Here is a 15585-nt window from a genome sequence, read left to right as displayed (position 1 = left end):
CTTTCTCTATAGTTTGCAGGTGGAGGGGGTTGTTCAGTCTTTCTCTGTGGTTTTCAGATGGAGGGGGTTGTACAGTCTTTCTCTATAGTTTTCAGATGGAGGGGGTTCAGTTTTTCTCTATGGTTTTCAGGTGGAGGGGGTTGTACAGTCTTTCTCTATAGTTTGCAGGTGGAGGGGGTTGTTCAGTCTTTCTCTATAGTTTGAAGGTCGAGGGGGTTGTACAGTGTTTCTCTACCATTTTCAGGTGGAGGGGGTTGTACAGTCTTTCTTTGTAGTTTTCAGATGGAGGGGGTTGTTCAGTCTTTCTTTATGGTTTGCAGGTAGAGGGGGTTGTACAGTCTTTCTCTATGGTTTGAAGGTGGAGGGGGTTGTACAGTCTTTCTCTTTAGTTTGCAAGTGGAGGGGGTTGCTCAGTCTTTCTCTATAGTTTGCAGGTGGAGGGGGTTGTCCAGTCCTTCTCTTTAGTTTGAAGGTGGAGGGGGTTGTTCAGTCTTTCTCCATAGTTTTAAGGTGGAGGGTGTTGTTCAGTCTTTCTCTGTGGTTTTCAGGTGGAGGGGGTTGTACAGTCTTTCTCTATAGTTTTAAGGTGGAGGGGGTTGTTCAGTCTTTCTCTATGGTTTGAAGGTGGAGGGGGTTGTACAGTCTTTCTCTATAGTTTGCAAGTGGAGGGGGTTGCTCAGTCTTTCTCTATAGTTTGCAGGTGGAGGGGGTGGTTCAGTCTTTCTCTGTGGTTTTCAGATGGAGGGGGTTGTACAGTCTTTCTCTATAGTTTTCAGATGGAGGGGGTTCAGTTTTTCTCTATGGTTTCCAGGTGGAGGGGGTTGTACAGTCTTTCTCTATAGTTTGCAGGTGGAGGGGGTTGTTCATTCTTTCTCTATAGTTTGAAGGTGGAGGGGGTTGTACAGTCTTTCTCTATAGTTTTCAGGTGGAGGGGGTTGTACAGTCTTTCTCTATAGTTTGCAGGTGGAGGGGGTTGTTCATTCTTTCTCTATAGTTTGAAGGTGGAGGGGGTTGAACAGTCTTTCTTTATGGTTTGAAGGTGGAAGGGGTTGTACAGTCTTTCTCTATAGTTTGCAAGTGGAGGGGGTTGCTCAGTCCTTCTCTATAGTTTGCAGGTGGAGGGGGTTGTTCAGTCTTTCTCTGTGGTTTTCAGATGGAGGGGGTTGTACAGTCTTTCTCTATAGTTTTCAGATGGAGGGGGTTCAGTTTTTCTCTATGGTTTTCAGGTGGAGGGGGTTGTACAGTCTTTCTCTATAGTTTTCAGGTGGAGGGGGTTGTACAGTCTTTCTCTATAGTTTTCAGATGGAGGGGGTTGTACAGTCTTTCTCTATAGTTTTCAGGTGGAGGGGGTTGTACAGTCTTTCTCTATAGTTTTCAGGTGGAGGGGGTTGTTCAGTCTTTCTCTATGGTTTTCTGATGGAGGGGGTTGTACAGTCTTTCTCTATGGTTTTCAGGTGGAGGGGGTTGTACAGTCTTTCTCTATAGTTTTCAGATGGAGGGGGTTGTACAGTCTTTCTCTATAGTTTGAAGGTGGAGGGGGTTGTTCAGTCTTTCTCTATAGTTTTCAGATGGAGGGGGTTGTACAGTCTTTCTCTATAGTTTTCAGGTGGAGGGGGTTGTACAGTCTTTCTCTATAGTTTTCAGATGGAGGGGGTTGTACAGTCTTTCTCTATAGTTTGAAGGTGGAGGGGGTTGTTCAGTCTTTCTCTATAGTTTTCAGATGGAGGGGGTTGTACAGTCTTTCTCTATAGTTTTCAGGTGGAGGGGGTTGTACAGTCTTTCTCTATAGTTTTCAGGTGGAGGGGGTTGTACAGTCTTTCTCTATAGTTTTCAGATGGAGGGGGTTGTACAGTCTTTCTCTATAGTTTTCAGGTGGAGGGGGTTGTACAGTCTTTCTCTATAGTTTTCAGATGGAGGGGGTTGTACAGTCTTTCACTATAGTTTTCAGATGGAGGGGGTTGTTCAGTCTTTCTCTATAGTTTGAAGGTGGAGGGTGTTGTTCAGTCTTTTTCTATGTAACCCACCAGACGGGCACTCTCCTTCCAAAGCCTCTTGGCCACCGCATCATCCCTCCCCCCTGGGGCGGTCTCCGTCATGGCACAGTCACTGAGACGCACACACACACACACACACACACACACACACACACACACACACACACACACACACACACACACACACACACACACACAATAACACTTTACAAACCGGAGCTAAACAACCTTGACAACAATTGAAAACAATTAAGTACAGTGACTTGATGTTCATGTCCTATCCAGCACTACTTTCACCACAGAGCTTACCTGAAGTAGCTGCCAGACTTGTGCTCCAGTCCTGGGGTGACAGCACAGTAGATGGAGGTCTGGGCACCCTGGGTGGGGGTCTTCATGAGGAGCACGGAGGGGGCTGACAGGATGGCCCTCAGCATGGGGAACCAGGTCTCCACGTGACGAGTCAGCTCTGTCCTGATCACCCCGGGATGCAGGCTGTAGGACGTCACCCCCGTACCTACCAGGGGATCAGATCCCAGTGTTTCACACCTCTACACCGTGTCTGGGAAAAGTCCTATCTGACAGTCAATTAAAACTCTTATTGGTGACAATATTGTTGTTGTAATGGTTGTAATAAATGTGCACAAGGCCAAAGACAACCGAGGGTATTTCTGTTTACCTTTCAACCTTCTGGCCAGCTCTCTGGAGAATAGCACGTTGGCCAGCTTGCTCTGCCTGTAACTGACCAGGGAGTTGTACGGCCTCTTGGCAAAGAAAAGATCATCAAACTGGATCTTACCTAGATGTAGGGAAATAGACTTTGTTTTTTACATTGCATGGCACCTATATTATGGAAAGGCAGATAAAAGTCCAATAGGCCGGTTTACCCCCTTTGTGTGCAATGCTAGACACATTGACCACACGACTAGGGGCGGAGCTCTTGAGCTTCCCCAGAAGGAGATTGGTCAGTAGAAAGTGTCCGAGGTGATTGACAGCCAGTTGTGTCTCGAAGCCGTCCTCTGTTAGCCACTTAGGGCACATCATCACACCTGATGGAGACAACCATCATGATGAAGCGCTATATAACTGGAATCAACCATCCTTATCAGTCATAATACCATAGAGCCAGCTTCCCATTCTCGGCCCGTATTAACAAAGCGTCTCAGAGTAAGAGTGTTAATCTAGGATCAGGTCCCCCCGGTCCATGTAATCTTATTCGTTATGATCTAAAAGGAAGAAAAAAATATCCTAGATCAGCACATTTCCCTCTGAGACGTTTTGTGAATCTGGGCCCAGACATGGCAGTTCCAGTGGTTGCTGAAGCCATAGAGCCAGCTTCCCATCCAGACATGGCTGTTCCAGTGGTTGCTGATGCTCACCAGCGTTGTTGATGAGTATATCTAGGCGATCCTCACTGGCAATGAACTCTTTGGCCAACTCTCTGACAGAGTACATAGAGGCCAGGTCCAGGTGCCGCACAACGATGTTGCTGTTCCCCGTGGCCTGACGAATCTCATCCGCCGCCCTCGCAGCCCGTGTCAGGTCCCGGCATGCCATCACCACCCGCGCCCCTGCAGCTCCCCAAAGTCAGTTAGAGAAGGCACAAACACACAACACACGCCATCCCCCCACAGAGCACATCCTGTCCAAAGAGGAGGGTACCCTGCTCCCAATATTGCAACCATTTCCTGGGATGGGATGGTCGAAGGCAGTAATTTAACACCCTGCCTTAAAGTAGGTCAAACTGTCTTTACAGTGACATTTTGTACATAGCTACATAATGTGATTATGCCATACCTCTACGTGCCATGTCATGGCACGTTTCCTTGCCAATGCCAGTGTTGGCACCGGTGACCAACACCGTCTTGCCACGTAATTGGACTGAAGATTGACACACACCCCCAGCAATCCATTTTCTCAACAGAACAACGCCTGTCGGTGCAACAAACAACATGGAGAGAATTGATACCCTCCCACATTATTGCTTGAAAGCTGTACACTTAGAAAAAAGGTGCTATCTAAAACCTAAAAGGGTTATTCAGTTCTTCTTCCAGGTAGAACACTTTGGGTTCCATTTAGAACCCTTTCCACAGAGGGTTCTACATGGAACCCAAAAGTGTTCTAACTAAAACCTAAAAGGGTTCTTTCTACATGGAACCAAAAATAGTTATCCTATGAGGACAGCCGAAGAACCCTTTTGGAACCTTTTTTTCTAAGAGTGTAGTGGGTTCATTTGAGAGCAACATATTATGGTGACCAGGAATATGGACTAGAACTCTGACAGGGAAGCTCTGATGTCTGAGCTGATGATGTGTTTTTGGAGGACAAATTTTTCTGGGTAGACAGACAGAAACTCTGAGCATTTTAACATGCTCCTGGAATGTATGAATAGGAGTTAACTGTGCACTTGATATTAAGAGCTGGGATATGTTTGTGATAAAGAACTGTTAAAAAACATTGAATAACATCAAGATAACATCTTATTAATAACAGATGTCTGCAAAGAGAGCATAAACATATGCTGACAAATTTAGTAAGTGTTCTTCACAAATTACAATTAACACAACCAATTTTGTTATTGTCTGTTTAATATTCAAAATAACAACAAAGTTAGCGCTCTCTCTAATAAAACAATAATAAAAGAGACAAAAAGACAAACCAAGTTGAATGATAATAGAGAATGAAAAATATCTTTAGAGCCTTTTCTTAAAACCGTTAAATCGATTTCATATTCTGAGTGATTTCCTTGCCCCGCCTTCACATTTAATTCAAAGTCTATTCTATATTTTTTTACTTGGTTATTTCATTGTAACAAACACGTTTCAAATAGTACAATGAAAAACAAAGGCCATGACTTACAGATCACTGTGACCGCTATGACAGCGCCATACTTAACCGGCGCAGACCGAGCAACTTCATCCCACATTTTATCCGTAGCCTTGGTCAAAAACCTGCCAGACCATAGGTGGACGGACCGAATACCGTTCGCCTTGGGAGTCACCTCGTTCTAATCTAGGAATATTTCGATGTTTTGCCGGCTATGATGCTCTCATCTGAGAGCGAGGCTATTAATAGGTTTAAAGCAATTTAAATAGAGGGATTTCGCGTCTGTCTTCAGATTACGAAGAGATTACAATCGTATTCTCTAATGTATCATGGGCAATACGAGAGCAGCAGTGGTGTCGAAATACAAAGTGTTATGTTACATCTCTAGGTGTGAACTGAGTGAGCCCAGTCCAGCGAATGAAAACGCTGCAAACAGATGTAAACATACCAATGCAAATGAATAGGCAGAATGGTATAACAATGCATTTGACTAGAATACAATTCCTAGAACATGATCTGGCATAAAGACTATATCCATGTCATGCCATTTAGGCTAATCTGCTGCCTACAATGATAAACTTTGACATCACAATGTCGGGCTAATATCTGTATGTTTATAGGCTGCTGTGATAGTTGTTTGGTTAGGCTATTTGAGGTAAGACCTATTGCTGCATAACACATGTCCTTTATCAAATGTATAGGGACCAGAGGGAGATAGCATGCCATATGTGCTGCACGGATGGGTTATGTTTGCTACCTCACAGTAATATTACTGGTCAATTCAGCGTTACAATAGCCTAAACCTATAACCTAAGAGAAGAAAATAAAATATATATGTACACATTTCCAAATACAGTACCAGTCAAAAGTTTGGACACACCTAGTCATTCCAGGGTTTATTCTTATTTTTTACTATTTTCTACATTGTAGAATAATAGTGAAGACATCAAAACTATGAAATGACACATATGGAATCATGTAGTAACCAAAAAAAGTTAACCAAATCAAAATATATTTTATATTTGAGATTCTTCAAAGTAGCCACCATGTGCCTTGTTGACAGCCTAGGCCTATAGCCTATAAGCAGTATTTTTGTAACATTGTTTTGTGGAGTGGACTACATGTACATGAATCCCAAAGTGAATAAATTATCATGGATGATGACCCCTTCTCTCTTTCTCTCACACACACACACACACACACACATTACATTGCTATGGCATTTTCTTGTGTTACTTTTATATTATTTAGTAAATATTTCCTTAACTCAATTTTTTGAACTGCATTGTTGGTAAATGAGCATTTCACACTTGTATTTGGCGCATGTAACAAATATTTGTTTATTTTATTTGACACACACGCGCGCACACACAGTTCACTCTGTAAAATTGTAATGTGAGAACATAAAATGTCAATGTGAGTATGTAACATTAATCAGCACATCAATAGTTAGTTCTCCAGAACCCAGCCCTTTAGTTCTCAATTGAAAGCATGGAACCCAGCTGGATCAAGGAACTACAATCCTGTCACTGTTTTAAAGTTTAGAAACGTTAATAATCTTCACTTCTGATAGGCCTACAGTTTTTTTTTCTTTTCACGTCAGGGTGGGAGAATCTTTCAAATACAAAATATACACTTACTGTATGCATTTTTAGCAAAGTTACATCATTGTTGCACCCTGCAGAATTGACAAAAACACAGCACCCAGCCAAAGTACAACACTTCCTCCACAGTTCCGCGCCATTGGAAATTGGAGGGTAGGAAGTGTAGTCTCGGTTTGAGGCAATGTTCTTTCCTAAACTCCACAGTAAATGTAGCTTTTGTATTTGAACAATTATTTCTTGCTTATATGAAAGTACAATTCTAAATGTTTCCAAAATTGTATCGCGTGTGAGGTGTATTTGCATTTAGACAGCATTTTGTCAGGGACCGAGCGTCTGGGCATTTTTCTCACAAGGCGAAAGAGGAAGTCAAATGGCTCAATGTAATGCAATGGAATTTGAGTCATGAATAAGGGCTAATAAATAGCATCATGATATAACAAAATGGCTGCTTGCAGCTTCAATGAATTTGCCTTTAGTGGGTGTATGGATATTAGTATTGACACAAATTTGGTTGAAATTAATACTATTTCATGTATTTGAGTATTAATTACCGTGTTAGAAATTAATTGACTTGAATTAACTACGTTTTTAATGAAATTTATTAAAACAACGCAGTTTTAGGGCAACCCTACTTCCTGAAATGCTTTGCTCCGCCTCTCTTCTTTACATTGATGGAAGCCAATCACAGTGCAGATTTTTAAAGCGGAAATGACGCAAACTTTGTTTTGACCAATGTAATTTGCTGAAAGAGGTAAACGTCTGCCTCCTTCATGCGGATTAATATGCCTCCAATGGGGAACATATAGCCTGCGAATAATTTTTGTGTGTTCTAGTTTATTAGCGTTCTGTCTTCATATTGGACGGGGTAAGAATTTAACTGTAATAGTTTATGGTTTACCTGTAGTTTGTGTGTCACAAATAATATATATATTTTGTGCCGTAAATATATCTAATGTGCACGCTAAACGTTACAGTGGAAAGGCATCAATAGCGTAGCCTACACGTTGTGAGTCAGTAGTAACATTACGCCGACGCAGAATGTATTTTCCACAAAATGTGAGGGGGGGGGGGGGTCTTATCTCTTTGGAATGCGACTATTGCATTACGAGATCATCTCTTCTGCAATACATGTACATGACTTGTTAGACTCACGGAACGAACAGCTGTTTTATTTGAGTCATGCACCTCAAATCTGTCATGCATGTAGAGAACTATTTTTGTCCCCCGCCCCTTTCGTAAATTTTCTAGTGGTTGCCAGGGACATTTAGCGAGAAATTCTATCACAATGAGCCAGAGAAGAATAATAGATTAACTCAATTGCGTATATATATTTAAAACAATTGCCCCCCAAAAATTGTCAGAGAAGCAATGTTTTCATTCAATAGTTTAATATGTATTTTTATATCTTTAGAAATTCAATTTCATAAGATTATTTATATCCTGGACAGATTTTCTATATCTCTGAAGCCAAGTCTCTGAGTCATATTGCCAACATTCAATCAATAGGCTTTTTTTTTTCCTTCTTCAATAGTGTAGCTTACGGCAGGTAGCCGGCAGATAGCCTATTGGTTAGAACGTTGGACTTGCAAGATCGAATCCCCGAGCTGACAAGGTAAAAATCTGTTGTTCTGCCCCACTGTTCCTAGGCCGTGTTCTTAACTTACTTGCCTAGTAAAATAAAGGTTACAATATAATAAATGTTTGAAATAAATTAACTTTATAGTTTCATACAAGTTACACAAACACATGAAACTTATAAAAACACTTGATATTTACTCAAGCAACAATGGTGTTTTTTAATGTACTGTATGATGTTCTGACACTGTTCGTAGTTCTCTAGCGATAGATCTACACTTATGAGTGTACACTTACTAGACATTTTAACCGTTCAGTGTGTCTTAGTTGTTTATTAGACATTTGATCCGTTCAGCAATATGGACGGCGATTTATTCATGGAATGTGAGGAGGAGGAGCTGGAGCCATGGCAACAGATGTATGATGACGTGGAGGAGGAGTTGGAATTCATAGAGGGCGACAACGACAACGGTGAGCATGCCCATTGGCCAACTATTGCCACAGAGACAGACTGACACACCCTTTTGACTGTCATCTTGGTGACAGACTGATCACTGCGTTCCTTGTCATGGTCTGAACATGTATGAATGGTCAATGACCCAGTCATATAGTCGGTTAGCATAAGACACGCGTCAAACTCATTCTACGGAGAGCCGAGAATCTGCGGGTTTTCGCTCCTCCCTTGTACTTGATTGATCAAATCAAATTTTATTTGTCACATACGCCGAATAAAACAGGTGTAGTAGACCTTACAGTTAAATACTTACTTACAAGCCCTTAACCAACAATGCAGTTTTTTAAAAATACCTGAAAAATTAAAAATAAGAAAAAAATAAGAGATAAGAAAAACAAATATTCAAAGAGCAGCAGTGAATAACAATAGCGGGGCGATATACAGGGGGTACCGGTACAGAGTCAATGTGGAGGCTATATACAGGGGGTACCGGTACAGAGTCAATGTGGAGGCTATATACAGGGGGTACCGGTAAAGAGTCAATGTGGAGGCTATATACAGGGGGTACCGGTACAGAGTCAATGTGGAGGCTATATACAGGGGGTACCGGTACAGAGTCAATGTGGAGGCTATATACAGGGGGTACCGGTACAGAGTCAATGTGGAGGCTATATACAGGGGGTACCGGTACAGAGACAATGTGGAGGCTATATACAGGGGGTACCGGTACAGAGTCAATGTGGAGGCTATATACAGGGGGTACCGGTACAGAGACAATGTGGAGGCTATATACAGGGGGTACCGGTACAGAGACAATGTGGAGGCTATATACAGGGGGTACCGGTACAGAGTCAATGTGGAGGCTATATACAGGGGGTACCGGTACAGAGACAATGTGGAGGCTATATACAGGGGGTACCGGTACAGAGTCAATGTGGAGGCTATATACAGGGGGTACCGGTACAGAGTCTAATGTGGAGAGTCTGTGGATATACAGGGGGTACCGGTGATACAGAGTCAATGTGGAGGCTATATACAGGGGGTACCGCCGGTACAGAGTCAATGTGGAGGCTATATACAGGGGGTACCGGTACAGAGTCAATGTGGAGGCTATATACAGGGGGTACCGGTACAGAGACAATGTGGAGGCTATATACAGGGGGTACCGGTACAGAGACAATGTGGAGGCTATATACAGGGGGTACCGGTACAGAGACAATGTGGAGGCTATATACAGGGGGTACCGGTACAGAGACAATGTGGAGGCTATATACAGGGGGTACCGGTACAGAGACAATGTGGAGGCTATATACAGGGGGTACCGGTACAGAGACAATGTGGAGGCTATATACAGGGGGTACCGGTACAGAGTCAATGTGGAGGCTATATACAGGGGGTACCGGTACAGAGACAATGTGGAGGCTATATACAGGGGGTACCGGTACAGAGACAATGTGGAGGCTATATACAGGGGGTACCGGTACAGAGTCAATGTGGAGGCTATATACAGGGGGTACCGGTACAGAGTCAATGTGGAGGCTATATACAGGGGGTACCGGTACAGAGTCAATGTGGAGGCTATATACAGGGGGTACCGGTACAGAGACAATGTGGAGGCTATATACAGGGGGTACCGGTACAGAGTCAATGTGGAGGCTATATACAGGGGGTACCGGTACAGAGTCAATGTGGAGGCTATATACAGGGGGTACCGGTACAGAGTCAATGTGGAGGCTATATACAGGGGGTACCGGTACAGAGACAATGTGGAGGCTATATACAGGGGGTACCGGTACAGAGTCAATGTGGAGGCTATATACAGGGGGTACCGGTACAGAGTCAATGTGTCAATGTGGAGGCTATATACAGGGGGTACCGGTACAGAGTCAATGTGGAGGCTATATACAGGGGGTACCGGTACAGAGACAATGTGTCAATGTGGAGGCTATATACAGGGGGTACCGGTACAGAGTCAATGTGGAGGCTATATACAGGGGGTACCGGTACAGAGTCAATGTGGAGGCTATATACAGGGGGTACCGGTACAGAGTCAATGTGGAGGCTATATACAATGGTGAGAATGTGCTATATACAGGGGGTACCGGTACAGAGTCAATGTGGAGGCTATATACAGGGGGTACCGGTACAGAGTCAATGTGGAGGCTTTATGCAGGGGGTACCGGTGCAGAGTCAATGTGGAGGCTATATACAGGGGGTACCGGTACAGAGTCAATGTGGAGGCTATATACAGGGGGTACCGGTACAGAGTCAATGTGGAGGCTATATACAGGGGGTACCGGTACAGAGTCAATGTGTCAATGTGGAGGCTATATACAGGGGGTACCGGTACAGAGACAATGTGGAGGCTATATACAGGGGGTACCGGTACAGAGTCAATGTGGAGGCTATATACAGGGGGTACCGGTACAGAGTCAATGTGGAGGCTATATACAGGGGGTACCGGTACAGAGTCAATGTGGAGGCTATATACAGGGGGTACCGGTACAGAGTCAATGTGGAGGCTATATACAGGGGGTACCGGTACAGAGTCAATGTGGAGGCTATATACAGGGGGTACCGGTACAGAGTCAATGTGGAGGCTATATACAGGGGGTACCGGTACAGAGTCAATGTGGAGGCTATATACAGGGGGTACCAGTACAGAGTCAATGTGTCAATGTGGAGGCTATATACAGGGGGTACCGGTACAGAGTCAATGTGTCAATGTGGAGGCTTTATACAGGGGGTACTGGTACAGAGTCAATGTGGAGGCTATATACAGGGGGTACCGGTACAGAGTCAATGTGTCAATGTGAGGCTATATACAGGGGGTACCGGTATAGAGTCAATGTGTCAATGAGGCTATATACAGGGGGTACCGGTACAGAGTCAATGTGGAGGCTATATACAGGGGGTGCCGGTACAGAGTCAATGTGGAGGCTATATACAGGGGGTGCCAGTACAGAGTCAATGTGGAGGCTATATACAGGGGGTACCGGTACAGAGTCAATGTGGAGGCTATATACAGGGGGTACCGGTACAGAGTCAATGTGGTGGAGGCTATATACAGGGGGTACCGGTACAGAGTCAATGGGTAAATGTGGAGGCTATATACAGGGGGTACCGGTAAAGAGTCAATGTGTCAATGTGGAGGCTATATACAGGGGGTACCGGTACAATGTGTCAATGTGCTGGGGCACCGGTGTCGAGGTAATTGGGTTGTTAAGTGGCTATGCATAGATAATAACAGAGTAGTAGCGGGGGTATCTGGGTAGCCATTTGATTAGCTGTTCAGGAGTCTTATGGCTTGGGGGTAGAAGCTGTTTAGAAGCCTCTTGGACCTAGACTTGGCGCCAACTTTCAAAGCATTTAATGGCTACAGACATGAGTGCTACGGGTCGGTAGTCATTTAGGCAGGTTACCTTAGTGTTCTTGGGCACAGGGACTATGGTGGTCTGCATGAAACATGTTGGTATTACAGACTCAGACAGGGAGAGTTTGAAAATGTCAGTGAAGACACTTGCCAGTTGGTCAGCTCATGCTCAGAGTACACGTCCTGGTAATCGTCTGGCCCAGCGGCCTTGTGAATGTTGACCTGTTTGTAGGTCTTACTCACATCGGCTGCGGAGAGCGTGATCACACAGTCATCCGGAACAGTTGATGCTCTCATGCATGTTTCAGTGTTATTTGCCTCGAAGCGAGCATAGAAGTTATTTAGCTCGTCTGGTAGGCTCATGTCACTGGGCAGCTCTCGGCTGTGCTTCCCTTTGTAGTCTGTAATGGTTTGCAAGCCCTGCCACATACGACGAGTGTCGGAACAGCCGGTGTAGTTCGATTCGATTGATGAATTAGGGTCAGTAATTATTAAGGAACTCCCCTCACCTGGTTGTCTAGGTCTTAATTGAAAGGAAACACAAAAAACCAGCAGACACTAGGCCCTCCATGGAATGAGTTTGACACCCCTGGCATAGGACTATGCTGTGAAGGTAAATAAAATCAAAGTTTATTTGTCCTGTGCACAGGATACAACAAGGGTAAATAGTACAGTGAAATGCTTATTTGCAAGCTTTTCCTCAACAATGGAATATTCAATATCAATGGTAAAGAAGTAAGAAATACAGAATATAAACTGAAAAAAAACAGCTCAGAATCAATACTAGGTCAGATCAAATAAAAACACAGGAGAATGGATGCTAATTCTCATGTAATTTAACTGTACCTTGCTGTTTATGTCATTGTGTGTTTCCTGCAGTCTGTGAAGCCTCCTTTTTCTCCTCGACATCCCGAGAAACTCCAATTCCCAGCATACCCTCCCTCACTCCCTCAGCTGCACAACGTGTCCCGGCAACGGTTTCCAACACAATCCTGTCCTCCTCCTCTGTCTTGCAGCGCACCACTAGAGCACGTGAGTTGATGTTTTGGGGGGAAGGATGGTGTCTCAAACGCACACTGCCCAAAGGTTAAAACAGCTGTCGTTACTTTCAGAAACACAGGAAAAGCTCAGGAATTGATTTTCATTATTTGATTGTACAGGAGTATTTATAAATGTGTTATACACCTCGGAGTCGGAAACTAAAGAGAATGCACAAGCTGCTCCTTTTTAAAGTGGCAACACTGATTATAATATAGAACCGAGGGCTGAAGCTGTTGTAGCAGACATGAGTGGCTCATGGTCTTGTGAGGGTAGCCCCTGCCTACGACATCAAAATCAGTGTTATTCTCAGCAAAGGGGAAACGTCCTCTTGGTCTAACAGTCAAGACATTGGTTTCTCCCTTGGTAGACCTGAGTTCAGATCCCGCCCTGGACACTAACCACTAGGTTGTCCCCCTTCCTCTGTGTCCCTCAGCTCCTGTGTCGTCATCGGTGTTACCTCAATTTATGGTCCCCACGGGAGTCCCTGGTATGCCCTCTCTGGTACCATCTGGCATGGTCCAGGGACAACAGCTGATCCAGATCCAAACCCCTACAGGTCTGAGCACCATGCTACTGCCCACAGCTGTTAACCCTGGTGCCGGCCCGGCCAATGCCCAGCAGATCTACTTCACCCAGGTACGGACTGCATCAGTGCTCACGGATCTTCTCTGACCTGCTTTGGTTCAGCTCAGCGAGGTGGAATGCATTTAAGAATGTATTTAACTTCATCTCATTACTATATGTCACAGGGTTTCCCGGTCCGAAATGTCAGGCCTGGGCAGAACCCTATGGGGATAGTTCTGAATTTACAGCAAGGCCAGATGATTCGACCCATCACCCTACTCTCTGGTAATTTTATAACTTTAGGTCTTTCATTTCAGCATCTTTATCCAGTGCTGTTTTCACAGAGCTACAATAGACATACAGGGGTCCCAATGGTATAGTAACACCATTTTGTTAACAGCCCTCTCTCTCCTATGGTAGGACCTGGAGGGCAGTTCTTTGCTCCGTCTATGGGGATGCCTCAGGTTGTGACCCAGCCTGCACAGATTAGGCCCACTGCTGGCCCCAGTGGTGTTTTACGGCAGGCGGTGCCCAGCACCTTTGCCACTATGCAAATCCCTGCCACCCTCACCATCCGTGGGCCCAGTCACGCCCCCCTCACCACCACGGCTAGCACCATGGGCACCCGGCCCACTCTACTCAACACTTCCGCACAGCCTCAGATTTGTAAATTCTTATTTTATGGGTGGGTCTAAATTCAATGAAGTACAGCTTTTGTCTCTATAGTGACATCTGTTGAACATCCCCTGCTTTCCTTTGTGCTATAGTGAAATGGAACCAAGTCCCAGTCGCTCTCCAATCGCAGCTTCTGCAGATCGTCAAGAGCAACAGCCAGGCCAATGTACCCGTGGCCACGCCCCTGACACAGGGCAACACCAAAGGTACAGTAATTACATCCATATCAGATCTATTGCTCATTATCATATTCCCTCGCTGGTTCTAAGTGTAAAAATGTTGCTGAACAGAACATCGGGCAAATGTTTCCCTGTTCTGTTTGTTTTACAGTTGATCGGGAGGTAAAGATATGCCCCCGATGTGGAGCCCAATTCAAAATGCAAGAAGCACTTCAAGGACATATGTGTGTAAGAAGCTTAATCATATGCACCATAGAACATTCCAGATATTAAACCATGAACATTCACCACTAGTAATGATGAGAATGATGGCAATTTAAACTGTATTGAATTCCCCCCTCCCAGTTCTGCTGTCCAGACCTGGTCATTACTGCTGGGCCTTCCAGCAGCAGTGGCACTCAGAACCCCCTGCCAGAACTGGCTCCCAGCTCCAACCCAGACCCTCCGCCTAAGGTGGTTATGCTAGTGGATGATTTCTACTATGGCCACTTCGCGGGCCAACAGTCCCTGGTCGACAGCCAGCCCACGAAGCTGAACTATTCCTTCAAATGTGTCATCTGTCCCAAGAGGTCCAATAGCAACATTAGGTAAGGATGGGGTCCCCTGCTCCAGATACACACACACAGTATGTACACATACAGACTGACCATAAATTGATTTGAAATGACAACATTTAGGGGTAGAAGTATCAATCAAATGTTTGCATGTGATATATTGCCACAAAAGTATCTGGACCACTTATTGAAGGGTTAGAACTATGCAAATGCAAATCTCAATTGCTGGAAGGATGTTAACTGTGTGTGTGTTGTGCTCGGCAGGCTGATGGACCACATGAAGCAGCACCCAGAGATGACTAAATGGGTGGACCAGCTGACCTCCTGCCAGCACTGCTTCCGCCAGTTCTCTACCAGCGCCCAGCTCCAGTACCATGTGGAGAATGCCCACGGGCCCACTCAGTCTTCCAGTACACCCTCTCATTACCATACTTACATATTCACCTGTTGTTAAATATGCATCCTGGGAGATATATTTTCTTATGATTAAACTAAGTTGCATTTGATGGAGGATTTGTGATTCGTTTTCTCTATTGACCGTGCAGCTTGTTGTAAGATCTGTGAGTGGGCGTTTGAGAGTGAGCCTGTGTTCCTGCATCACATGAAGAACACCCACAAACCAGGAGAGATGCCCTATATTTGCCAGGTTGGTAACCTTTCACCTCCAGTTAAACAGGATAGAATAAAAGCTGGCCTTTCCATTTCCTCTCAGAACCACACCTTCCTGAAGTCCCATCCCTTCTTCTTTT

The 15585-nt window shown here is 44.6% G+C and overlaps 1 protein-coding gene across 1 annotated transcript; it reads right to left on the bottom strand.

The window, feature by feature from the left end:
* Positions 1–1954: 1954 nt before the first annotated feature.
* LOC139404846 (retinol dehydrogenase 12-like) lies at positions 1955–5216 on the bottom strand. The gene is made up of 7 exons (XM_071147380.1): positions 4851–5216; positions 3789–3923; positions 3371–3562; positions 2879–3040; positions 2671–2790; positions 2304–2508; positions 1955–2106 (listed from the first exon to the last, which is right to left on the bottom strand). The coding sequence occupies exons 1-7, from the start codon at positions 4915–4917 to the stop codon at positions 2001–2003; spliced, it is 987 nt and encodes a 328-aa protein (XP_071003481.1). The 5' UTR covers positions 4918–5216; the 3' UTR covers positions 1955–2000.
* Positions 5217–15585: the final 10369 nt, after the last annotated feature.

Source organism: Oncorhynchus clarkii, unplaced genomic scaffold, assembly GCF_045791955.1.
Source record: "Oncorhynchus clarkii lewisi isolate Uvic-CL-2024 unplaced genomic scaffold, UVic_Ocla_1.0 unplaced_contig_10956_pilon_pilon, whole genome shotgun sequence".
NCBI classification, from domain to species: Eukaryota; Metazoa; Chordata; class Actinopteri; order Salmoniformes; family Salmonidae; genus Oncorhynchus; species Oncorhynchus clarkii.
The sequence above is the reverse complement of the archived record's forward strand: the minus strand, read 5'-3'. Positions and strand labels throughout refer to the sequence as shown.

What these genes read in the sequence shown, in the direction of transcription:
- LOC139404846 (XM_071147380.1), bottom strand. Translation starts at nt 4,917, where the DNA reads ATGTGGGATGAAGTTGCTCGGTCTGCGCCGGTTAAGTATGGCGCTGTC. An exon ending in TATACTCATCAACAACGCTG is followed by an intron (nt 3,041 to 3,370) that starts GTGAGCATCAGC and finishes TGTCTCCATCAG; the next exon opens with GTGTGATGATGTGCCCTAAG. An exon ending in AAGTCTGGCAGCTACTTCAG is followed by an intron (nt 2,107 to 2,303) that starts GTAAGCTCTGTG and finishes TGTGCGTCTCAG; the next exon opens with TGACTGTGCCATGACGGAGA.